At 35.8% G+C, this 25,983-nt stretch overlaps 3 protein-coding genes and 1 long non-coding RNA gene across 6 annotated transcripts; 2 read left to right on the forward strand and 2 right to left on the reverse strand.

Annotated features, from left to right (window-relative positions):
* The first annotated feature begins 326 nt into the window (after positions 1 to 326).
* Positions 327 to 1,415, forward strand: LOC142176381 (uncharacterized). Its single transcript, XM_075243859.1, has 3 exons — positions 327 to 587; positions 636 to 749; positions 837 to 1,415. Exons 1-3 carry the CDS (start codon positions 327 to 329, stop codon positions 1,413 to 1,415), a joined length of 954 nt encoding a protein of 317 aa, XP_075099960.1.
* A 2,012-nt stretch (positions 1,416 to 3,427) lies between these two features.
* Positions 3,428 to 5,420, reverse strand: LOC107802415 (uncharacterized). Its single transcript, XR_001651822.2, has 3 exons — positions 4,815 to 5,420; positions 4,068 to 4,731; positions 3,428 to 3,937 (listed from the first exon to the last, which is right to left on the reverse strand). It is a non-coding gene; the product is annotated as an uncharacterized LOC107802415 (long non-coding RNA).
* LOC107802409 (putative serine/threonine-protein kinase PIX13) lies at positions 4,858 to 10,972 on the forward strand. Its single transcript, XM_016625909.2, has 6 exons — positions 4,858 to 5,334; positions 5,844 to 6,166; positions 7,859 to 7,994; positions 8,085 to 8,227; positions 9,393 to 9,516; positions 10,222 to 10,972. The coding sequence occupies exons 1-6, from the start codon at positions 5,250 to 5,252 to the stop codon at positions 10,653 to 10,655; spliced, it is 1,245 nt and encodes a 414-aa protein (XP_016481395.1). The 5' UTR covers positions 4,858 to 5,249; the 3' UTR covers positions 10,656 to 10,972.
* Positions 10,973 to 11,300: 328 nt separating this feature from the next.
* On the reverse strand, positions 11,301 to 24,264 carry LOC107802393 (phosphoinositide phosphatase SAC6). 3 transcript variants are annotated; one of them, XM_016625880.2, is made up of 21 exons: positions 24,126 to 24,264; positions 22,676 to 22,839; positions 22,500 to 22,583; positions 21,920 to 22,047; positions 21,731 to 21,822; positions 20,912 to 20,969; positions 20,685 to 20,741; positions 20,564 to 20,597; positions 20,367 to 20,447; positions 19,639 to 19,745; positions 18,368 to 18,454; positions 18,195 to 18,272; positions 17,919 to 17,989; positions 17,743 to 17,841; positions 16,740 to 16,839; positions 15,595 to 15,703; positions 15,342 to 15,414; positions 14,630 to 14,723; positions 14,129 to 14,221; positions 12,175 to 12,241; positions 11,301 to 11,695 (listed from the first exon to the last, which is right to left on the reverse strand). In XM_016625880.2, exons 2-21 carry the CDS (start codon positions 22,821 to 22,823, stop codon positions 11,565 to 11,567), a joined length of 1,791 nt encoding a protein of 596 aa, XP_016481366.1. In that variant the 5' UTR covers positions 22,824 to 22,839; positions 24,126 to 24,264; the 3' UTR covers positions 11,301 to 11,564. The 3 variants fall into 3 exon arrangements, with proteins under 3 accessions (XP_016481366.1, XP_016481375.1, XP_016481383.1); XM_016625889.2 differs by having other exon boundaries at positions 24,069 to 24,203; XM_016625897.2 differs by having other exon boundaries at positions 23,862 to 24,203.
* Positions 24,265 to 25,983: the final 1,719 nt, after the last annotated feature.

Consider the following 25,983-nt stretch of genomic DNA (forward strand, 5'->3'; position numbering starts at 1 on the left):
CTATGCTATTGCAAATTCTAAACCTTTGAAGCTTAGAAAAAGTGATAAAATCGGAGTAAGGTATAGATGTGTAGTAGGCTGCCCTTTCGTATGCATCATCTCTGAAGATAAGAAGGGTCCTGGCTTTAAGATTAAAACATTGAAGAGAGAGCACAACTGTGAAGATGCATTTGAGAATCCTAAAGCCAAAACAAAAAACTTTAGCTGAATATTTCAGGAGTAAGGTGCAGAATAACCCTAAGTACAAGATAAAGGATATGAAACTAGATTTGAAAAATCAATTTTCATTAAATGTACATAACTCCACATTGAAAAGGGCTAAGAGAATGGCACTTCAGCAATTGCAAGGAAGCTTTTTAGATGACTATAACAGATTAGAAGCATATACAAATGAGATTAGGGAGAGCAATCCTGGTAGTGATGTGGTTATAAATTTATCAAAAGATGTCGTGGCTGAAGGTAAAAGAAGATTTCTTAGAATGTACATATGCTTTAATGCAATGAAGTTGGGGTTTAAAGAAGGGTTGAGACCATTCATTGGACTAGATGGAACTTTCTTAAAGGGTCATTGCAAGGGGCAATTATTGGTGGATGTTGCACAAGATTGTCAGAATCATTTCTATCCCTTGGCTTAGGCTGTAGTTGACAAGGAAAACACCTTGACATGGACATGGTTTCTGGAGCTGCTGAAACACTCATTGAATCTGAAAGATGGAACCAGTATTACCTTTATGTCTGATATGCAAAAGGTACAACTTATGATTTTGCTTAATTGACTATTTCCAGTCATAATTAAGTTATTATATAGTTAATTTGTTTTAAATTTACATGTGTAGGGTCTGTTGGAAGCAGTAAGAATTGTCCTCCCTCTCTCAAATCATAGGTTTTGTGTGAGCCATATTGAAGTCAACTGGAGTAAGAGGATCGGAATTTCAGGAGGGATGAAGAAATACCTATGGTGGTCTGCTTGGAGCACTTATGAAGAGGACTTTAAAGATCAACTAAAGAGTCTTGGTGAATTGTCTGTTGATGCTGCCAAGGAGTTGCTTAGGTATCTACTACAGAATTGGTGTAGGTCCTACTTTAATACATTGGGCAAAAATCAAATGGTGGACAATAAGTTTACAGAGTCCTTCAACTCTTTGATCTTAGAAGCAAGAGGCAAGCCTATCCTGAAGATGCTTGAGGATATTAGAAACAAGGTCATAAACAGGTTGAGAGAGAAGGAAGACGAAGCTAGAACATGGGGAGGTAAGTTTAGTCCTAAATGCATGAAGTTGTATGCTGCTTATTTGAAGGTAGCCAACTTATGTACTGTTCATTTCAATAGTGAAACTGGCTTTGAGGTTTCTGAGGGTAGTGATAGACATACCATGAACCTAGTGGAGAAAAAATACACTTGTAGATCTTGGTAGTTGACTGGCATCTCATGCCCTCATACCATCAGGGCACTAAAATACAAGAGAGAGGATCCAATGACTGAAATTAGTTGGTGGCACAACAAGGAAGCTTATTTGATGACATATAGGGCCAAGTTGATGCCTGTTAGAGGTGAAAAGTTTTGGAAAGTATTACCAGAACATGCTATGGACCCTCCTCCACTTGCCAAAACTGTTGGAAGGCCAAAAATCAAAAGAAATAGGGAGACGGATGAGGCTAACAAGAGACAAGGAGATTGGGCTGCATCAAGAAGGGGAACTAGAATGACATGCAGTATTTGTGGTGAACTGGACCACAATTCAAGGACATGCAAGGTACTTGCTTCTTAACTTATCTTTGTTCTTATAGCATATCGCAGTTATTTTAATAGAAAGTTTTTCATTCTAATAGGTTGGTGCTGAAGGAAATGTTGAGGATGTTAGTTGTTCAGCCCCTCAACCAACTCAACCAACACAAGAAGGTGAACATGAAAGTGAATTTGTATTCATGCCTACACCAAGAGCTCCATGACAACAAATAGAACCCTTTGGTGATGGTAGTGAGTATGAAAGAGACACTGCTTTAGTGCCTAAGATTATTTCTAAAGATCAAACACAACTACTGATGAGGCAGCAATAATTGACCTCAGAAGGAACAAGAGTCATCTCTTTTAGAGGAGATCATACCAGTGTCAGTTATCCCACTGATCTTCCTTACTCACCTACTAAGCTCACTTGGAAAGGCAAAAAAACTCTTATTGGAAATCAATTGGAAGTGGCAAGACAAAAGAAAGATGGGAAATTGAAGTGTAGGAAACTTAATGGTAACTCACAAATCTAGGAATCTTGGTTATTGTATGTAGTTGCAATTCTGGGAACTCACAGAACCCTTTTGTTTTGATGTTTTGGTTTGTATTGTAATATTACAGCAGTGTTGTTTAGTTCAATAGTTATTTTGTAAACATATTTTGATGGCTGGACAGTGTTGTTTTGTAGCAGCAGTACTGTATTTTAATATTACAGCAGTTTAGTTGTTTTGTTTCATTGTTTTTACAGTGTTTTTTCTGCAAATTTGGATAATTTTTTTTTACAATAGTGTTTTGCAAATCTATTGGTGAGTTTGGACAGTTTTTTGCTTACAGCAGTGAGTTATAAATCTGGACAATTTGGACAGTTTTTTGTAAATCTAGACAATTTTGGACTGTTGTTTACAGCAGTGCTATTTGGTTCAGTAGTTATTTTTTAAACATGATTTTATGGTTGGATAGTGTTGTTTTGTAGCAGCAGTACTGATATTTTAATATTACAGCAGTACTAATATTTTACAGCAGTTTAGTTGTTTTGTTTTAGCTGTTTTGACACTGTTGTTCAGTAAATTTGGACAGTTATTTGTTTACATCATTGTTTTGCAAATCTGGACAGTTTGGATAGTGTTTTTTTGTAAATCTAGACTGTTGTTTACAACAGTATTTTTTTGTAAATCTAGAAAGTTTTGGACTGTTGTTTACAGCAGTATTTTTTTTTGCAAATCTAGATAGTTTAATATTATAGCAGTATTTGTTTTTTGCAAAATTTGAAAGTTTAGTGGTCTTGGCACTAAAATAGATTCATATGCACCCCTAGCTTTGTTACAGGGAAGCATTTAGCGGAGCATTGTAGAAAAGAGTATCCAAAGGTGCCAAATTTCATCCTATGGATCATAGCAGAAATAGCTATTGTGGCTTGTGACATTCCTGAGGGTAAGGGTTCCCCAAATTTGACATAATGTGAACTTCAAATCTTTCTTGATAAATTCTTCAGTTGACCTTTTACTTTTCTAGGCCTGCTTATTACTAGTCAGTAGGTTTACTATAGTCAACAACAAGCAATTATCATTGTCCAAATAAAACAACAACAAGAAGCCTCTTGCATTCTGACCATAATGCTACTGCAGTCATACTAGAGCATAAAATAAGAACAAGATCTTGAAGTAACAGAAGAATAACCTGCATTCTAGTTCTGTCCCACAAATGGTTGAAAAAGAAACATTGATACCATCACTTTGAAGAGTTGGAAACATACTACAACATACTAAACATACATAGATTAACTTCATCAACCGTTAATTAAACCAAAATACTACAACAACATATTAAAACAACATACATTCACTTCATCATCCCTACGACAACCAAAGCAAATAATAAAGCCCATGAAACCAAAATGATATTTCTCATCTTCTTCACTTTGACCTCTAACTTACTAGCTTTTTCAGCTTCTATAAGTTGAAATTGCTCCATTTCGTCAAGTTTCATCTTCAGAGTATGCCTTTCAACCGTCATAACATCTTCCATTTCATCAAACAAGTTCTTAGAGCCCCTTTGAACCATCGTAGCTTGTTCCATGAGGTAAACTTTATTCCTCAAATTGTTCCTCTCAACCTTAGCAGCATCAAATTTAGTTTTTAAATCTTTGATCACTATTACCGCTCGACGAGGGAGCTCTTCGTCAATCCATTCAAACTACCCGCAAGAAGTAACCTACACCATTATTAGAATTTATAGCAGTTCTGGTTTTGTACATAAACAATAAAAATCAAGAACGACCTAACTCGATAAAAGAAGATGAATCCTATAAATCGACCAAAAATAAAATAAATTCGAAACTAACCTTGGATCTTGGACATTTGTAGAACCTTCTCCCAGCATTGGCATCTGACCAAGCTATCAAATATAGCGCAATGACACCTCTTTGCATATTGAATTTCGTACGCGTTCACAGATAAATCAGACATTGAGCAGAAATCTGGAGATTTGAGCATAAATGTGGAAATTTGAGCAGAAATTGGAGTAGAAATTTTGAAGGAAAATTGGGTCTAGGAAGAAATTGGGGTTTTGTTATGAAATGGGGTATGGAGGTGGGGTTACAGCCAGATCTTTGTTTGGAAATGTGTTTCTGAGCGGGTTTAGAAGGTTGCCCGCTTATGTGGCTGTCATGTCATAGCTACGTGGATGCCATGTAGGATTAAAATGGCTTGTGTGGAGGGCTGTTAGGTTGAAGGACATTAGTAGCACATTGTGCTAACGGGAAGGATATTTTTGGCCCAGTTTACTAACGGAGGACAAAAGTGAGCTATATACCATAGTTTAGGAATATTTTTGGACCTTTTTCGTATTTTTTATTGAGCGGGTCCCATGCCATAGTGGACAGCCGTTAGAGTTGGGGGTATGTCTATTTACTTTTTTAACGTTAGGGACGTATTTGAACCGATAGTAAAATTAGGGATAAATATTGATAATTTTGGAAAGTAAAGGGATAAATCTAACCTTTTTCCCTGCGATAAAAGGGTAGGAGGAAATATAAGAAAGAAAAAAAGTCCTTAATTATAATATGGAGAGGAAGAACATGGGGACGCACCAAAAATGATGACTATATAAACTCGGCCGTTGACTTGTCTTCACAATTCAGATTGGTCCCTTCTCTACGTTCTCTCTTTCTGGTTGAAGCTATTGCCACCATCACAAAACTGCAGAACAAACAGTACTAGCTATTCCAGGAAACGACACTGTAAAATCCCAGCAGTTTACAGTTAGTTAAAAAAAAGGCAAAAATTTTGACGCATATATAATGTAATAGTAGTATCTTTATTTCAACAACAATATTAGTTATCCAAATATTCCACCATTTGTCAAAAAAGTTAAACTTTGCTATTTTCAGACAAAAAGTTCATCTCCTCATCATCTTCATAAAATCAAGATTTCTCCTTTTAACTTTGTGAAGCAAATTATGGCAGCAATTTTGTAGTTTAGTGGAAGATAATAAGGAGAAAGAAAAATTTGTGGGAATAGATAGATGGGGAATTGTTTTGGATCAGAGATTTGTGACCAAAATCCTAGTAGCACCATCCCCAGCTACTCACCTAGACCTTCAACCCCAGGTACTTTTTTTTTTTTTTTTGCTTTAAACACAAGTATATATATGCATTTTTATAGTCTTATTCTTTTCTGGGTACTCACCAATATCACGTTTTTCTTGTTTCTTTGTGTAGATAAGTAGTAAAAGTTGATTCTTTATAGCAGTCTCGTGAATCATTTTGTTAAAGTTACTCTCTTTTTGTAATTGTTGTGCTTTCTGTTCTTTTTTCCTGTCAAATTCCCAAATGGGGTTCTCTTTTTGTTTATATGGAAAATTTGTTGACTTGCTTCTTGATTTTCTGCATGTCCCATACTAATTTTCTCTGTATTTTTTCGATTTTATCTGAATGTCTACAAAAGGACCCAAATTGCTGCTGTTTCTTTTGCTAGGATGAGTTGACCATAAATTTGGAGATGTAATTTTATGTTCTTTCTAATATTTGCTAAAACCCATTTAAGAGTTCATAGATTTGACCTTAAGGGAGTGAAAAAGATCAGAACTTTGGTATTTAAAGAAGTACTTTTTCTGTAGATACATCAAAGAACAGTGGTGTTGCATTTTCAACTAGCAGCAGTACTGGGCATAGCCGTTTTTCAGCTACCGCGAGCGAGGACTCATATTTCAATGGAGAAATATTGCCTACTCCAAATTTGAAGACATATAGTTTTTCTGATCTCAAGGCTGCCACAAGAAATTTCAAGTCTGATACGGTTTTGGGGGTCGGCGGTTTTGGGACGGTATTCAAAGGCTGGGTCGATGAGAAGACTCTTACTCCAACTAAAGTTGGCACTGGAATGGTTGTTGCCATAAAAAAGTTGAACTCCGAGAGCATGCAGGGATTTGAAGAGTGGCAGGTATGAAACGTTTCGATACAATTATAAAGCATTTTATTCTTTGCACAATGTTGGAATTTCATTTGGCGAAGAAGCCAATACTTTGACCTTTGCTGTTGGAGAAAGAGCTCTCATTGAACAAACTAGGAAAATGCCTGTGAATGCAAATAACACATAAGCCAGTATTGCTACTTTGTTGCTGACCATTTTGGGGTAATTATGAGGCGGTGGTTGTTAAATATGCTGAAAATTTGGGTATCCAGTTATTTGTTAAATAGTACTAGTATGTATGATACATTTTCAGTTTTGGTTCTTTAGTCAAGTAAAAGGTGTTGGTAGATGGGCTAGTCGATGGTTAGACAACATATCTTTAGCAAACTAGGATTGCCTCTTACATGGATGGACTCTTCGATGAAGTTGAATGAATAAACAAATAAAGTAGAAATATGTGTGTACTGAGACTTCTTTATAGTTATTTAAATGCAATTCAGTCTTGAATCAGTTATTGGTAGGATTCTAATTGCTTAATTTGCATGTTTTCAAGCTGGAAGTAAGCATTATCTTGCTAGTTCACATAAGTATACTGATTATACACAGTTACTTGTCGAATATAAAGTCTTCTATTGGTTTGTTTTGAGTACATATTTCTCCATTCAGACCACAACCAAACAGATAAGGTATGAGAAAAACTTTGTAGTTTCGTTGATTCTCTGGTTCGCTGTACATTTGATGTCACTTATTTGAGATGCCAGTCATAATATAACATTGAGCCATTTTTTCAATTTTCTTCCCACAATGACAGTAGCTTGTAATTAAACAAAGATTTTGTGATAAGTAATTTCTTATCTTGTCAAAATTGAGTTAACAATATGATATAATGTGTCAAACTTCCCATCTTACTTATCTAATCATACACTTTGAGAAATTTATACATATCTGCTTCCTGTAATAATCATCAATTTTATCTATAGGTGTTTAAGATTTTAGTTGCTGAAATAATTCTGTAGTAAATTCAAGTTACCTTGTTCCTAACCACATTTTCAACAACTGTACAGTGGGCCAATATTTAAGTGAAATCTTCAGGTTAATTGTTGTGTGAGGAGACATGAAAAATATAAGAGCTATCTGCCAAATTATATTGAAGACTTCTCCAAACTTATGGTCAAACTTAGCACACTGAAATGAAATTTCTTTTCATATTAAATAGATAGTTGATTGAGTGGAAGAGTAAGAATACAGCCTCTGGACATCCAAAATCCTGTCAATTCAGGAACAAAAAGCAGTCTTTTACAAAATTGACTCATATTCGAGATAAAAATTGAAGCAAGATTAACGATTTCCATGTGTATTAGGTTATCTGCCACTGCCATCCCTGTAGTTAAGATGGATGTACCTTTAGCTTTCAGAGAGAGACGTAGTTTGTTTAGTTAGGCTTCATATATCCTTATTTCAATATCAGGAATGTCACTTGAACTTTTCAGTTTTCTTGTTTTGTTTTTTGATCCGAGGGTCTATCGGAAACAGTCTTTCTACTTTCTTAGGGTACTGGTAAGGTCTGCGTACACACTACCCTCCCCAGATCCCACTTGTGGGATTACACTAGGCTTCTTGTTGTTGTTGTTGTTTTATCAACTAACTTCTACATTGCTATGTTATTTGTGATTCATAGTTAGATACTTTGTTTAACACTCTTAATCGTTTAATTAAATGCAGGCAGAAGTAAACTTCTTAGGAAGGCTTTCACACCCGAACCTTGTTAAATTGATGGGATATTGTTGGGAAGACAAGGAACTGTTACTTGTATATGAATTCATGCCGAAAGGAAGCTTGGAAAACCATCTTTTCAGAAGTAAGAAGTTTTGTGGTAGAGTTTCAACTTTCAACCGAAACAAGCTAAACATTGATATGGTGCACTGATCTCTGGTATGCCACTTTGCAGGGAGTACAGCTATTGAACCACTTTCTTGGGAATTGCGGCTCAAAATTGCCATAGGAGCTGCACGAGGCTTAGCTTTTTTACATTCTTCAGAAAAGCAGATCATTTACAGAGATTTCAAGGCTTCCAACATACTGCTTGATGGGGTACGGTTTGCTAACTTGTACTTTATTTAGGTAGGCCAGTTTTCTAGTATGTCATGATAATAAGAGAATAAGGACAAAGCAAGGCTAGATTGAAGCGTCAACTGCTACATTGGTTTGACCAGTGGCGGAGACACCCTTTAGTAATGGGTGTCATCAGACACTGTTTCGCAGCAATTTTTTCTAAATGTATGTGTAAATAATATTTCTAAAGAACAATATGTATATATATGTATAATAGCTCGACGCTACTTGAAAATAATGTAAAGTAATACATATCCGTTTGGTGTGCAAAGTAAATTTTTAAAACCACCACAATCCTAGACCTAGACCCACCTACAAACTGAATAGTGACTATAAATAGACATCGCTTGTGCAAAATCATGCATATTCCATTGCCCTTGGCCCCTTAGTGCTTTGGGCTAGTGGTAAGAGCGCAGGGCATGATATTTGGGTTAGGCGCACGTCATGGGTTCAAACCTTCTGAAGACAAAAGCGTGGTATTTAATCGGAGAAGATTAGACGGGGCAGGGGGGGGGGCTTATTTACCGAGTTCTGAACATTGTGTCACTGGCCCTCTGGGATCTTGGTAATTAAAAAAAGTGTTGCATATGCCACTGGATTTGACTTGTAGATGTTGCATGTCCAATGGGCCTGCGTCTTGTTAGTAGCTGGGTAATTAGGATCAGTGGTAGTTTGACTGACATTGTTTTTCTTTTTGCTGTTTGGAGTATAGGCTTGTGATTGATTGAAGGGTACAGAGAATCTTTCTATAGCTTAGTGCATATCCCTTATTGCTTTTTCTTTCTTTTTCCTTCATCTTTAACATAACTGAAACATGAACAAGACCTAGAATCGGCTGTATTCCTGAAATTATTCATTTATTATATTTTGGCTTTCCGAGGAATTCCCGTTCCATATGGTTGCCCAATATTTCTATGAGAGGCTGTGTGTGTACATTACTCTGAATTTGAATGTCTGTTCAATTCAATATCATGAACATCACTGCATCTCATTTCATATTGTTTTTCCTTTTCCGATGGGACTAAATTGAAAGGATAAGCAGTGCAACTATGTTTCTTCTTCAGTAACTTTTCTTCCTTTCCAACTTTAATGTACATCTGCATAGGGGCCAACTTTTGAAGGTTTTCTGCTTTTCTATTTGTAGAATTACCATGCAAAGTTATCAGATTTTGGCTTAGCTAAAGTGGGGCCTTCAGCTGGGAACTCACATGTGACTACTCGTGTTATGGGCACATACGGTTATGCTGCTCCTGAATACATTGCTACAGGTGAGCACTATTTATGCGCCCTTATCCCCTTACTAGACTTGAGATCCACATATGAAATAGACATAGGTATACATGCACATTTTTTAAACCACTAGCAGTAATTTGATCATCAATATGTTATGCATTTAAATTGAAATTAAAGATGTACAAGAATTTTTTGGCTTTACCTGATTTGCCACTGAGCAGAGTGCAGGGGCAGAAGCACGTTGCCTGAAGCAGCGTCACGGGACACCGCTTCACGGAAAATTTTATTAAATAAATATGTAATTGATAATTAAGAAATGAAATAAGAGTAGATATAATCTTACAGTGACACCACTTGACCGGCAGAGTTTGCCAGTCCAGCGGTCGCGTATTCCATTCCTCCAATGGGCTGATGTTGGCTTTTTTTTTTCCTTAACAGATATGATCCTCAAAATAACATTTTAACCACAATTGTATAAGCAAATACACCTCCAGCAAAATTTCAAGAAAATGTAAAAATGAAAGCAAATACTATTATGGACTAATACTTCATAATTAAGGATAATAAAACTCAAAAATCAAGAACTCTTTTTTGAAAAATTTAAAAATGGTGACACTGCTTATATAAAATCCTACATACGCCTCTGGCAGAGTGCTGAGACTATCTTGAAACAAAAAAGCTAGATAACAGAACATTTTCAGTATAACATGTTAATCCAAGGATTCTTGTCATGTTAACAGGCCATCTCTACGTAAAAAGTGATGTGTACGGATTTGGTGTCGTATTGCTTGAGCTTTTAACAGGCTTACGAGCACTTGACACAAAACGACCTAACGGACAGCATAATTTGGTTGACTGGGTGAAACCAATGCTTTCTAACAAAAGGAAGCTGAGGTCCGTCATGGACGCCCGAATGGAAGGCCAATATAGTTCAAAGGCGGCATTGGTTGCTGCTCAGCTTAGTTTAAAATGCCTCGAGGGGGAACCTAAGAACAGGCCTTCCATGAAAGAAGTAGTGGAAGTATTGGAACAAGTTGAATCTATAAAGGAGAAACCAAAACCTTCCAAAAGCAAATCCGAGCCTTCATCTCATCGATACAAGCAATCACCGAGAAATCATCCTTCGCCACGTGGTACAAACCACCATGGATTCAGAGCCGGATCTGGAAGATGACAGGTACAACTGGGAAAGGCAAATGCGAGCTGAAGAAAAATGAGTTTGTTTATAGATTTAATTGTATTGATTTTGTTGTAATTCAATATGTTGTAATTCATTATTTTGGATAACAAATTTTGTATTGTCTGTCACCTCTGTATTGCATGGGATGAATGTACTATAATTGGTTGACCTTATAAGATTGTAACTGATTTCATCTGTTGAAGGTATCCGTACAGCTAGGATAACCTCACTCACAAAATGTATATAAAATACTTATATTATTTGCATAGAATTCTTTTATCACCAAATGATCAATCAGCTTTCAATATAAATATACTATAAGTTATTTAATTCTCAATTGGGATCATAGTCTGTTAGACTTAAAAGGATAGGTTGCTACTCTCCTCTTCTTTTCTATTTTCATTTAACTGCCTTTTATTCAGTGCAGACGCAATCTTAAAATGAATGGGTTGTTGTTGGGACATCAGGTTTACTCATATTTTCTTTATTTGTTTTAATATTCATATAGAAAATCATTAACATTTTATTGTCGCATGGAAGCTTCAATCTTTCTAGACTTGGCTAGTATCGTTTTGTGCAAACAGAAATTAACCAAACATAATTTGAGAACCAGAAAAGCACTTGCAGAAATTACATTGGTTTATGTTGAAGCAAATATTAAATTTCTTTCACATGACTTCACAAAGTATTATATGACCAAAAATTCAATCTACAAACAATCACCTCGTAACTAAGCCCTCTGAAATGAAATGATCAAACTTGCCATGACATAAAAGAAGCATAATTTTTCGTATAGCCAATGTAATAGCATGTGGCATTACAAAGAATAAGATAGTAAATGAATATGTTAACCAGAAAAGCTGGCAGCTTCAGCAAATATGACAATAAAATCCAGCATGTAAATCAACGCCTAGATTGGTGCAGGCGAGGCCTGTTACAGAACATGCGACCATTGGCCTTCACAACTGCAGCTATGGCCAAACTTATGCTTGCCCAAACCAGTGAAAATAATAGGTTCCAAACATCACTCCGAACTGCAGGTGGAAGAAAACAAGAAGCGCGTGTAAGGTTTATGAGTATCAAGAACTGTCACAAATGCTGTACTGGACCAATTACATGCATACATTGGCAAAGATCCTTTACTACCAAGTATAGAACTATTTCCTCCACCACACTTGCTCTTTTGTACATTCACAGAGAAAAGAACAGAAGAGATCAAGAAAATACAGCATTAAGGAAAAAAATACACTCTTTATGCTGTTTCATTTTGCCCTTTAACACTAATTACGATAAGTCATGATTGATAACTGGCATGAATATAAAACATGATCAAGATATAACTAGCACATGGATCATCTTCTCTAGAAAGCTAATGGGGTGGTCATATAAAACGCTTCATCCCCTCCCCCTCCCCTCCCCTCCCAAGAAAAGGTTAACAAAGCTAGACCAGAAGCAACTGAACTGGTGATCACACAGCAGAATCAGAGAAAATTTTCCATGTATGGCAACTTACCTCTCCCCAGTGACAAGGTAGCAAAAAATAGCCCAGTCAAAATCAGTCCCAAGGCCAGAGGAAATGACTGCATGTATATAAGATTATATAGTTAGGTGAGACTATATGACTGACAACATCAAAGTCTGATAAAATTCCAGCACATATTTGGACTCAATAATTGTTAGGAGGAGAAAACAAAAAAGTATAACAAAACTGAAGATATATAAAGAACAAAGATAACATATTATTTAAAACATACTAGTATATCAGGACATTGAGCAGAAGAGGCCAATCGTCCTTTGGCCAATTAGGTGAACCAAATTAAGCTCAAAAAGAACTGAACGAGGCCAACCTAATTAGCAGTGCAGAACAGGGTTCATAACTTTTTTACAACTATAACTTCTGGATGATCAAATATTATTGTTACATAATTCATATAAGCTAGTAGTCAGATATATCAAGTACGCCATGCTTTAAGGAAATCAATGTTCTTGTTTCTGCTTCATTATACGCCTAGCATACAGTTCTGGCTGTGGGTCATAATCACTTAATGATGCAGCTGGTGAAAAACACATTTCTTACCTTTGAACTCCGATTGTGAGTTTGAGTATTATCATATACAGCTGTCCTAAAATACTGGTATACTCCACTGACAATTCTCATTTCAGCTGCACGTCTACTTTTTGTTTGAGATCATAAATGGCTTCACGGAGAAACTTTAAACAACTGCCTGTCCTCGCACTTGCGAGCTCAGTGAAGACATAGCTTAACCCACTTTCTTTACCAATTCTTGGAAATGATACAAGTGGAATATACTTGAGGTGAATGCTACGTTGCTCGAATTCAGTGTGGGAATGCGACAGAGGTGTGGATCTAGAACACAGATTCATCATCACCTAAATCTTAGGATTCCGGGATACGTTCAGGAGAGTAAGGATGTTAAGATGCAGTCAGTAAAGGTATATTACGATTATATAAGTATAAATTCAACAATTAATTGAAGTTATTAAATTAAATCTAGTATAATTAAATTCTTTGTAAACACTTAATATTATCGTATAATAGCAAAGTGCTCTAGTAATTTTATGTGTAATATATATATATATGACAAATCCAAAATCCAAAATCAAAAACTAATACCCTATCAACCTAATACTTCTTGGCCATAGGTGTAGTCATATCACCCGAGTTAGGTTGACTTAATCTAGTGCGGATCCTACACCCACACCCAAATCGTGTTGATTGACAGGAGTGTGGCAAGGATTTTGAAGGATCTGAGCAATATAGGGTGAATCCCCTGTTAAATAGTATTGCATTACGACCTAAACCCAATTCTCCAGAACGAACGGCTCTTTTGATCATTTTTCTCATGTACTTGCAGCAGCACTGAAGTAATGCACTTTGATTTCACCTGTCCCATCCTGTGCTTTATAAATTGCTTCAGCACAAAATAATAAATAATCTCTTCAATGCATAAATGGTAGTTCACGCTCTCATCAACTTTGGCAGTGAAACATCCACATTAATAGTCTAGAGCAGTTTTTGGCAAGTAAACCCAATTTAGTTAGTATAGTTCATTCAAGATCATAGCATGTACTTGCACCAGATTAGTGACTTGTTGGGGTATTTGCAAGAGCATAAGCGTGATGGATCACCTTCACACGAGAGATTCACTAATTAATGTCATACCCATGCTAACTCAGGATGCTATTCTGTATTGTTTTAACTACTTGTTATTCTCCTAATTTTAAGATATGTCATGTATAACTTTCTTTGCTTTGTCCCCGAGCTCGACCTCAGGCACAAAGAGGATCACAGTCAAGAACATGAAATATCAAATTCAGTCAAATACTGTAACTTTATAAAGTTACCAAAGAATGCAGAATTTGTTATTCCAACAACAGCTACTCAGTGAAATCTGATAAACAGGAGCAAGAAAAAGTTGATATGGTAAGAATATCAATAAACTCACAGCTATAGCCTCGATGCCTCCTTTTTGTGATGTCGCAGTCATATCTCGGGAAACAGACATAATGTAATGTCCTTGCATTAGATCGATTGCATCCTTCAGAAAGCGTAAGCAGGAAATAAAATGCCAGTGTTAAAATAGACATGAGAGAAGTATAAAATTGAACTCAAGTGAATGTGCACCCAATCAAACTAGTTACTGATTCATATAACAGATTGTACATTCTTAATCCTATCATCTCCTTAGTGGTTATTAAAAAGAAACTCATTCATCAAATATCAATAAATCACAATGAAAACATGTGACTAGCGAGACACTAATCAATGCATAACCGCAACCCGTTACATTCCAGATAAGCCCAGATACATGATTTCAATATCATTCAACGAATGATTGTTCAATTTTTCACATGAACACATAGTACAGGGTGGTACAAAAGGAGGTACGCCTAGTAACATGAAGTAACTAATTGCAGGTATGAATTCATGTATGAAGCAGCAATACCTGTTTTGTACCATCAACAAAGTTGTTCAAGTAGTATCGCATTAGGGCATTCCATCCATCATTGACAATCCCCTGGACTGTTCTCTTACCATATCTGCATACCCATAGCCATGTTAAAGTGCAGTCATGACGATGATAGGTGATCAAAAACTTGGGTTCAGAATTGTAGAGTTTCAAGATTATTGATGAAAGTACATGCACACAGAAGTGTTAAACCCCAAGATAATGCTTTGAAATATTGAATAAAAGAAACCATCAGCTCTACAGCATAGGAACTTATACTCCTTCAAGGATGAATTAGCCTTTTTTCAGATAATATTACTGAAATTTCAAAAACAAACCTAATTGGGGACAATATTGCTAACGCCAACACCACCACCACCACCAACAACAACAACAACTACTACTACTACTACGCCTGAGTCCCAAACAAGTTGGGGGTATTATGAGGATTAATCATGAATTGGCAAGTTTTATGTTGCGCTGTCAACCTATCGCGACTCTCCTCCTTTATCCATATGCATGAATTCAGGTTCAACTACATGCATCCCGAGAACAGCATATATGCAGAACCAAAATATGTCTATCATCTGAAAGTATAGCAGCACAAAATTGGTGCTTGGTGGTTTCATCCCTCCTATAAATAACATCTACACATTTCAGCAGAATAAGAAAGGGACATCTTTAGAATGATAAAAGAGAAAAGTTGTACCTGACAAAATCACCCTTTAGGGCTGGAGTACCAGAATACTGTAAGCTTATATCATCCCCATGGTTGGCCCACACTGCATTCAAACGATATGAAGTTAAAAAGGAGACAAAACAAGAACCTGTAAACGCCGAAATATAAAAAGGTGCTCCCCTGAAAACCATTGAAGTACAAATATCTTCTGCTGTAAATGCCGATGAAGCAACATCTATTCTTCAGGAGAATATTAAAATACAGATTATCAAAAACTACTCACAGATTTTGAAGCTCTCATCAAGGTTGGGGTGTGTGCTAATAGCTTCTTCAGCATCAAAAACACCAAGCCTTCTGAGTTGGAATTCCAACATTTTGCGAGCAAGCATGCTCTGCAGATGAATATCATTTATTAGAAAATTCCCTTATAAGTGGGAGAAGAGAAGAAATGCAGATTTGAGTTAACTTAATTAGTATGGGCTCCTCTTGCCTTGACTTAAGTCTCAACTCAAAAATATTGGTCCTCCCTTCACCACCACAAAAGTAAAAGACAAGAAATTGGTGGGCAGTAATTAACTTTCTAGTAGTTTAGGAACATAAAACATTCATTAACCCTAGATCCAGCAAAGTGGTAACATAGTCCACGAACTTGCGGCAAAAAGGTAACGTGCTTATGCTGCTAGCAAGAAGTTGATAGGTTAACATCATGAAGAAGTTAAGTAGAAATACAAAGTTGGGCCACAAAATTTACTGTGGATGTAGATCCTTATAGAGTTACATTCGGCTTGTTTGCTCGGAAATGCAAACATATACATAAGAAGCTGTTTTCAAACTGAGATCATTTTCGGACAGCTAGACAATACTTCCTTTACCAGTACAATCTTCAAGGATACAAGCTACTTTCAAACTAGAACCAAGACTCATATCTGGAAATAAAACCACTTTAACTTACTCCAACGTTTCAACAGAAACTTTTCGAAGTGTTTCTAAAGGAGCATAAGTATGTGATAAAGTGTAAATAGAAAGAACATGTAAATAATTATGCAGTATCCTTACATAGTGACAACAACAATAACCAAAAACTCAGTGGAATCCCACAAGCGGGGTCTGGGGAGGGTAGTGTGTACGCAGACCTTACCACTACCCCGGGAAGGTAGAGAGACTGTTTCCGATAGGCCCTCGGTTCAAGAAAGATGAGAAGAAACAATAGAAACAATAAATATCAACAACAAAGGCCAGAAAGATAACAACAACAATCTAAGAGCCAGAAAAATAGATGGATATCCTTACATAGCGGCAGAACTAAAACATGTTACATAGTAATGCAGATGGGACTCAATATTTTCCTCCCTGGACCAATAAATCTGAACTCTTTCTACATGCATAGCTCTATACAAATCTAGTAATATTTCCATAGGTAGGAGATACCTGAGTGACATTTGTGCGGTCTAAGCAATCAATGCAGTTGGTCCTCACAACTCCAAGTTGCATCTCAACTTTTTCACCTTTTTCGTTCAATAAAAAGTACCTAACATTGAAACAAGAAATCGATTTAAGAATACTAGAAAAACAATAAAGTATGTAGATTGGCAACAACAACAAAGAATATTTGCTGAACAACTGGGATAGTCTCTCTACCTCTCCATGCATAATGAAACAACGAACGGTACAACATTACTATTTGATGCAGAGCATCACAAAGTCTATTTAAAAGATAGTAGTGCCATGATTTGTTACTTGCTCCAAGTATCAACATGTTCCCTCTTTTTTATTTTACCTTTTCAGGACTCTCTCTCTCTCTCTCTCTCATATGTGGGTTTTATTTTTCATTTTTCGCATCAATTTTTAAATAGTATTCTTCCCTTGCCTGAAATGCAGGTAGTCTTGGCATAGGCTTCGTGCATTATAGATGTATAAATATAAGATAAGCATCCTTATTCACCTGCCTTCTGATTTCTGAGAGTGAACTAATTCTTTGATTAATTAAAAGGAAGTGCAATGACATTAAAATTGAAGTTGCACTTTTTGATTAGTTATTGAGAATAAACCCGTCATTCAAGTTCAAGTTGGAAAGAAGAGGTGCAAAGCAGGTAACTAGAAACCACCTCCCAAAAAAGAAAAAAGAAAAAACGAACATAAAACCAACTAAAACTCAACTTTAAACTGACAATGCTCTACATATTTTAGACTGTCCTGCCTCACAACATGCAGGCCAGGATGGGTGCTGACACATCCCACCTCCACCACGATCTCTATCCAACTTCAAGAGATTCGGGTGATTGAGACTAGAAGCATCACTTATGTGATCCCAAAGTACATGTCACAGATTGGTGGCTGATAATGGGCCAGGAAACTAGATTCCATACATGAAAGGAAAGAGGATAACATTATACAATATATACATGAACTCTGAACTCAAAGGAGATCATACCTATTCTTTATGAAGAAATCCTCAATTTGATCATAAAGGATCGAAAGACGCTCGAAATGAACATGCCCACATATATGGTGAAAATCAAAGTGCAAGTATCTGCAAAACTTGTTCCATATTAGACAGCAGCCCAGCAACTTAGTAAATTGATTTGATCACCAAAAGAAAGATCCTACCTCACATCATCACCAACAACTTGCTGCATTGCATTGGCAAACTTTTCATTTAAGCGCCCTTCTCCTCCATGCTGATAAGAGTTTCAGAGAAGCAATGATCATTCAATAAAATTGTGTTACACATAACCATGGACATATTCAGAGTTGTGTCTTTCCATATGCAAATGAAACAACCTTCTATGTATCAGAGAACATCTTTTAAAGCAGCATATTCCTTTAAAAGAACTGTCAGATTGACTAGGTTAGCAAAAGTAGAATACTAATCAAAAGTTATACCTTATTGACGAGATCAACTGATAGAACATTTCCATATTTCTTTCTGAGGTCCAGAAAATGTCTCTCAACTACTCTAGGCTGTGGATATGTCACAACATACAAGCGATTATCAGCGAAGTGTACAAACAATGTGAAGAGAATGAAGACACTGAAAAGCTGAAATGCTACTTAACTGCTTCTTCAAGTTTCACGATCTCAAACTTAGGCTTATATGTCAAATCAACAACCTGATCCCACAATAGTGGAATTGACCCTCTGACCTACAAAAGGAAAACTAATAAGGTATGCAAAACAATGTGATATCTCAAAAAAAGGCAATACAAACGTGTCCATGCGATGAAGCAAACCAGTATATCATGTCAGCAGGAATGCAAGTACGCATTTAAGATTGAAATTTTCCCAACTTCTCATTTTAGTGAAAGCCAAAAAAATTTTGTTTTCTTTTTTGTAGATGATAAAGAACTTCAACCATAACATATTTATGATTTTATAACTCGTAAGGAACCTCTAATACTTTGTGGTCTAGTAATATTACTTCCGGAATCAGTCAAATCAGATATGACTGCCAAGATTGAGAAATTTATCCTGGCTTAAATAGAAAGAATAATTTGGTGGATTTCCTAGTGGAGATGCAGTTCCAAAGGATTGCTAAGCCAGAAATTGTCAAGCAAATAGAACAATATAGACGTACAGCAGACCGAGTTTCTACGACCATTTCTACAACTTCTATTGTTTATATGCTACTTATCACCGATTCATTGCAGAAATTCACCCAATTTTGCTCTTATCAGAGGGTAAACTATAAACCTGCAGACTACAGGAAGGAACGAACAGAAGTTCTGGCGAAGCCTGGAGAAGGTATCTGACATTTTAATGATGTTTTATTGACATTGGCAAATCCAAACAGTATTGTCTATCTCAAAGGCCCCATATTGAGACTTGAACCTTCTTTGATCACTAAGCTCGTAAACAAATTTTGATGTGTTTAACATACAATCTTGATACACACCAAGCATGACTTATAGACAGAATGATCTTTACACCAAAATGTTTTTGGTAACTGTTTAAGTACCTAAATATTCTAGAGGTAACTTGTCCAACAACCCTAATTGGGCGAAGCTTATTTTTATTCCCCCAAAATGAAAAAGAAAAAGAAAGGGATAAACAGAAAGCTCAAGTAGATATACTTCTCCATGCAATTCCTAGTCACACAGTGCAAGGAGGAACAGAGGTACTATAATAAGTAGTTTATCTGATTATCCTAAGTGAACTGCAGTATTTCCTCTCAAGAATATAAAGTCATGCCATATTTAAATGTATTTTAAGTTTTCCAGAAAAGAGAAAAGGTATCACCCATGAATCATGTAAATAAGCAAGCAAAGTAATTCACAAGAAACAAGATAGGATGTCGGAAGATCACACTCAAATTTTTGAACAAGTCTACCTGAACAAATGATGCAGTACACCCATTCAGTTGTATAATTTGCTCGCTTTCCACAAAATTTGCAACAAATCCATCAGAATCAGCACCTCTTCTCCACATCCGAGTGCCTATATTAATTAGTTAACATAAGCAAGAGCAAAGGTTATTGTTTTTAAGTTTTCTAAAAGCTCTTTCCCCTTGATCGGAAAATCTAGCAATTATTTCAAGGATAACTGAGAAACATGAGAAAAGTAAGGCTACTTTCTTCAATAGTGACAAATCTAATAAGCTAGAATCACATCCAAAGCCATCTATACAATACGGCCACCAAGGTGTCAAAAAAGTCAATGATATTTGATAGACTTGGAAAACATCGATTTTGACCGACATGTATATGAAGTGGGTGTGAGTAATGACCATAACAAGAAAGTCGTAATTCTCACAAGCGATAATGGATGAAAGTAAGCAAAGTCCAAATCATAGTAGACATAACTCAGTAAGAATCATATGGAGAATCTCGTCCATACGCCAATGACAGAAAATGACGACTCCAATAACAAGGAATCAAAGTGCATTATGAACTTTCAGAGGATTACACAGTTAAATCACCATTGATATCATACACTTTAATGAGGATTGATGGTTATATAGAAAACGAACATCTACAATTCCATTCCTTAACTTTTATTTATCATTTTTGTCAAACTGCACGGTTAAGAAGGAAAGAACAAGAAGAAAGCAAAGAATACCAGTTCTCCTATTACACCTCCTTGCAATCAGCGTAACATCAACAATGTCTTTCCCAATTGCAGCTTGAAAGTTGTGAAAACCTTATGAAAAGTTAAAGTAAAACCTCAAAAGATAACAAAAAATACTACCCATAAACAGGAATAGAAGTAGCCATGCTAGTTTAAAAAATCTATGTACAACTGAATTGCAAGGATACTGCCTTGGACAACCGGAAGCAGGAAGGGGTCAAGCTGAAAATATGACATGGAAAAACAGATGAGTTACAAATCTAGAGGTCGATCCAACAAAGAAGAACGCAACTTGCAAAATATATTTACCTTATGATCTATAAGCACTTCCATCATATAGTTGTTCCAAAGAAAGCGAGGGTCTGCCTGTGCAAAAACAAATGAAAAGTAAACGTTATCAAATCAATATTCAAGATCGCAATTGTTTGTCAACCAACTACAGGTAGATATATCAGTAAAAAGAGTAACAAGCTACCGCATATAAGTCATTGACTACACTAAGGACATAAGTCTATGTGGCATCTAAAAAGACTTACTTGTCTCCACAGAGGCAGCAACTTGGATTCATCCCCCAAATCATGCAACCGCTGAGCACTGCAGCAGGAACCATAAGTTTCTTATTATTGACGGTTGTACCCTATGGTCTTAAAATCAGATGAAATGTAACAGCGATAAGAGTGTGCCATAAATTCCAGTGTAATTCAAATTAACATCAAGTATACTTCAGGTGTTAAAAAGTTTTAAGATCATAGAATTCACCTCCAAAAATGATAACCTAAAATAAGATCTATTACAAAGGGAGATAGATGAAATATAGCTTGCCTAATTTGTTGTTTAAGGTAGAGATGTAAACACTATACACGGGTTCAATGTAATGAGATCAGCATAGAGAGGTTAAAAATAAGAACTTTCAAAGATAACAGAAATATTTAAAAAGAAAAACGATACAGAAAAAAGAAACTCTTCAAACTTTCTAACAATTGGATACCCAAGTGACTCAAATGATCAAAATGACCATATCAGTTCAAATAACAAAAAGAACACTGTAGCCCAAGAGGTATGCTCATCTCAGTCTCAACATAAATCGTTCTGTTTCCACCAATTCTCTATACGTCAAAAGACAACCAATTCAAACATCAAATATCTAAAGCTCAAAAGTTCATGGTCCATTCTTTAATGTCAATACTTATAAGTAATCTTTCAACCAGAATGTTACCAGTTCTTGGAAAATAATCGGATAAATGGTTTTCAATAGGCACAAGGAGCTACTGTTAAGAAAATTCCAAGCACGAAGAAAAGAAATAAAGACAACAGAGCTAAGTTAAGCATTTGTAAATGTTGAAAAGATAATTCACCTCAATGTTATATTGACATCATAAGAAAAGTACAGACCAGGAGTCCTCTCTGCTACATTTAGCAGTGCAGAAAACTCAGCTTCCATTTTTTTCTGCCAAAAGCCGAAGATACATCATTGCAACAGAATCAAAACCAACTATATATGTTTCAAAAGAAACAAGAATAAGAAAGTAGATAGGAGAAATTACCTGTTCAGCAGGAGTGTTCTTGAGAGAATGATCACAAGGGAAAACCTTCATTGACGAGACTTTAAAGATAGGGTGTCCCAAGTAAGATCCAACACTTTCGCGTTCTGTTATGACCAATAAATATGACCCTGAACCCAATAAAAAAACTTATGACCATTCTTTTCTGGAAGTCTGATGTTTTCCCTGCAACTTCTTTTTACCATATTGTGTCTATCTATTCTTCTCAGGATATAAATATAATAACAAAAAAAGGAGGGGGTTTGATGACATGCTAAAACTTTTTAGTCACTTTTAATTTAAGGCTTGAGTTTTTCTTTCCATATCAACTAAACCATAAACATATCTATACAAGACCAAGAGTTTGGTATAATGATTCTAAACAAAATACTTTGCAGAAAGATCAGTGAAGAGAATGATGAAGAAAAGGGATACTTTCACATACTAATTACTGATCATAATAGACTTCTATTAAAACATAGATATGTTAAGGGAAAATAGGGATTCCTAAATGCACTCAACTGCTATTACAGTTATGCGCCATGTAACTATAAGAAAAAAGCTCAAACTTTTACGGACTTGCCTGCCAAAAGCTTTAGTATCCCAATAACTCCAAAAATTGTCCGAATTTTGGGAACACGAAGTGAACTGCAATTTGGTATCTCATCTAATGAAGAGAAATATACCAGGTAAAACACATAGTTAGCTTATTAAAAAAAATCAGCAGAGCATTTGAAAAGAGCAAAAGAAGCAAGTCACCTATTAGTTTCATTGACCCATCCACCCGACTAATTTCCAAACATGACCCCGAGGATCCATCAGTAGGCTCAACAACATACTGATCTGGAAATTCCCAGAGTCGCATCCTCTTATACAGTTTCTGTGAAGAATCTCCCTTCTCCATCATTATTGGAATTCAATCACTATAAAAGCAGAAAAACACAAAATCAACAAACTAAATCATCCTATTATATCAGTTTAAGTGTCAAAAGAAGAAATAGACCAGCATAAGAATTCTAGGAGGAGGACAACAAATTGCAATGAGGACAAGTAACCCCTGATATGCTTGCAATATATGCATGTGACTAGTTTATGTTTCCTATTTACTACGGAGACAAAGAATCAAATTATCACTATATAGTGCACAAGTACTGTCTCCATTAAGTAACTCACAGAAGAAACTAATGCTGATGGAAACTTGCAAAAGTGGTGTCCGCAAGTTACAGTAGCTAATATTTCCGAACTACTTTCTTTCTTACACTAGGTGGAGTAATTGCCTTGAGCCATTTCAGCTGCTTTTTTTCTCATGCCACAACTTACTAATGATGTCACCCAAAAGTTTCTTCGTTTCTATATCAAACTTTGATGTATTTAACTGCACTATAAAAGGGTGTTTTCACCAACATATTTGTGCTTTAATCTCCATACTATGGGCTACAAAATCATCCAATAGCACGTGATTACTTCTTTATCGTCTACCTTTCATAGACTAGAACTATGTCAGAAAAGTTCAATAAAAAAAATATCCAAGCAAACTCTAATGGTCCCTTCCTACAAAATATGTCAAGTTCCTGATGTCCCAACTTTTTTTTTTTTTTTTTTTTTTGTGGATAACGGTGGCGCTTGCCTGCACATTGACTATTTTACTATCTGCTACCTCCCACAGCACAGGAACCGGGTAACTTTGCAACCAGTTTCATAAACGCGATCGACATCTTCCAATTAAAATATCTCAAGAATGATCTAACAATGAATTGAGATTCCCCTTACCAGTTCTGCCATCAAGATTTCACATTTTTGGCATAACTTCATGAAATTTGAAGAATTCAAAAAGCTATTAACTTTATGGTTCATCAAAACTAGAAACACAATAAACAAGATCTATAACGAAAAGCCACAAACAATAAATAAATAAATAAATAAAAGTATGCAACAAATAGAATACCTGATTGGAGAATCTGCCAAAAACAACAACAAGAAAAAGGGGTGGCGAAGTGTTGAATCAATTGGTCAAGAAAGGGGGGGGGGGGGTAAGGCTCAGCCCAACCCAAAATCAAGGAGGAGCAAGAATGGCAGCAACAGAAAACAGAAAAAGTAAAAAGTTGTAAAACAATAAATTAGAGTGAGAAGAAAGAAAGGTTCTTTGGGTTACACTATTCTTTGGGCGCAGAAACTCAAAACTGAATGATATAACGTTTGATTCGCTTACAATTAACGGAATACCGAACTGGCTCCTTGGATCTCGCTTCAAACAGACGAGCAGAGCGAGCCACTTTCTTGTACTCTTGTCTTTGTTTTTTTTGTGTATATTATATTAATGGAACTAATGTAAAATAATTACTCACTAGTTTAGTATCGAAGACTTAGGTAATTTTTAGAGTTAATATTCTATTTTATTAGTGTTGTTAGAGGAGTTACCATCAATTTGATGTATAAAAAAGTTATACTATTCGCACAAAACATAAACTCCTTTCAATGATGAAGAATTGTACTAGTAGTAAATTTAACATGATGTATGAAAATGTATACATTGTTTAAACTCATTACTTATTTACAGCGTGTTTGGCCGAACTAGAAAAATCAGCTTATTTTAAAAAGCATTTTTTTAAAAGTAATTTTGGTGAAAAATAGTTTGTGTTTGACTAATTAATTTGAAAAGTATTTCTAAGCAACAATTAGTGTTTGGTCAAACTTTTAAAAAGTATTTTTAAGTGTATTTTTCTCAAAAGTACTTCTCAAAAAACAAATTTCAGGAAGAAGCTACTTTTTTTGCTTCTCCAATACTGCATATGTTTCTCCTCAAAAACACTTTTTTCTTCTTCTGAAAACTTGGCCCAACACTTTAAATTAAAAACTTAGCCAAACAGGCTATTAATCCAAAGTGTTACTATAATAGACCTTAGACGCCTAATAGTGCTGGAGGAATATAATAGCAAATTCTCATGTCCATGTTCGAAAATATTCTGTTGCCCTGTCAACTGGCGCTGGTTTGGTGGAGTACCATAGTGATGCACCCCACGACCCACGTTATTCTCTCTTTTTTGTCTTTCTAAAAGAAAAATTCAAAGCTCTTTCAAGTTTAAACTAGAACTTATTTTTAGGAAAAAATTTATTGTACATATATCATTTAATCAAGTCTAATACAATGTTTTATCATCTCTACACACTACTTAATCATATAAATTATATGTTGTTAGATGTAAACATCGTATAAGAGTAGGGTGGATGAAATAGATGTTCGCTTCAGGTGTTTTGCATGATAAGAATGTGTCACCGGGCCTAAAAGAAAAATTCTACAGAATGGTGGTTAGACCGACCATGTTATATAGGCGGAGTGTTGGCCAGTCAAGAATTCTCATGTCTAAAAATTAAAAATAGCGTAAATGAGGATGTTGAGGTGGATGTGTGGGCTTACTGTCACGACTCAAATTAGGATCGTGACCGGCACTTAGGAGCAAGTGCTCCGAAGTAAGTCTCATCGGTAATTTTACAGAAAATCGGACATAGTTTCTCCTGTTTTTGGGCCATCCCAAAAATTTTCCTGTCTCAAATCAACAACCAAACATCCTAATATCATACCAAATAATTGACAACTTGTCAATTAACCAAAAAAGAAGTCTCCACCATAACTAAACCACCAACTAACCACTAGAAATACTAATTTATCTCCAACTTTAATAAATGTTAACGATACTCAATATAAGACTATAATAACAAAAGAATACTCATGACACTAAAATAATGGCTATGGAGCGACTCTAAGAGTTCAAAGAAAAGAGTATAACAATAAATAAAATCTCCGCCCACGCGAACAAGTGCGAGGCTCACCAAGAACTATCAACCTGTGCGCTCTAATTAACGAACTTCTCGCCCGCGTCAACTGTTGTCTCTGTAAAAAAAATTAGCGGGGAATGAGTCGCTAGCTCAGTGAGTAATAACACTTAACCGCAACCGTTTTTATTTGGAGACAAGTCAGAAAATATGCTAGTATCTCAAACAGAAAATAACATAAAAATGCCCTTTCAAAAACAATAAATAATTTTCAGTCTCATCATGCTTTTCTTGTA

The sequence above is a fragment of the Nicotiana tabacum genome, chromosome 3, assembly GCF_000715075.1.
Source record: "Nicotiana tabacum cultivar K326 chromosome 3, ASM71507v2, whole genome shotgun sequence".
Taxonomy (NCBI): Eukaryota; Viridiplantae; Streptophyta; class Magnoliopsida; order Solanales; family Solanaceae; genus Nicotiana; species Nicotiana tabacum.

Bases quoted from the DNA above. Each gene is read 5' to 3' on its own strand.
- LOC107802409 (XM_016625909.2), top strand. From the start codon at position 5,250: ATGGGGAATTGTTTTGGATCAGAGATTTGTGACCAAAATCCTAGTAGC. The intron at 5,335-5,843 runs GTACTTTTTTTT...CTTTTTCTGTAG, and splicing joins ACCTAGACCTTCAACCCCAG to ATACATCAAAGAACAGTGGT. The intron at 7,995-8,084 runs GTAAGAAGTTTT...GCCACTTTGCAG, and splicing joins GGAAAACCATCTTTTCAGAA to GGAGTACAGCTATTGAACCA.
- LOC142176381 (XM_075243859.1), top strand. From the start codon at position 327: ATGGCACTTCAGCAATTGCAAGGAAGCTTTTTAGATGACTATAACAGA. The intron at 588-635 runs GTGGATGTTGCA...CCCTTGGCTTAG, and splicing joins ATTGCAAGGGGCAATTATTG to GCTGTAGTTGACAAGGAAAA. The intron at 750-836 runs GTACAACTTATG...TTACATGTGTAG, and splicing joins TTATGTCTGATATGCAAAAG to GGTCTGTTGGAAGCAGTAAG.
- LOC107802393 (XM_016625880.2), bottom strand. From the start codon at position 22,823: ATGATGGAGAAGGGAGATTCTTCACAGAAACTGTATAAGAGGATGCGA. The intron at 17,990-18,194 runs GTATAACTTTTG...AACTCTTATCAG, and splicing joins CAGTTGATCTCGTCAATAAG to CATGGAGGAGAAGGGCGCTT. The intron at 11,696-12,174 runs GTAAGTTGCCAT...TTCCACCTGCAG, and splicing joins TACCTTGTCACTGGGGAGAG to TTCGGAGTGATGTTTGGAAC.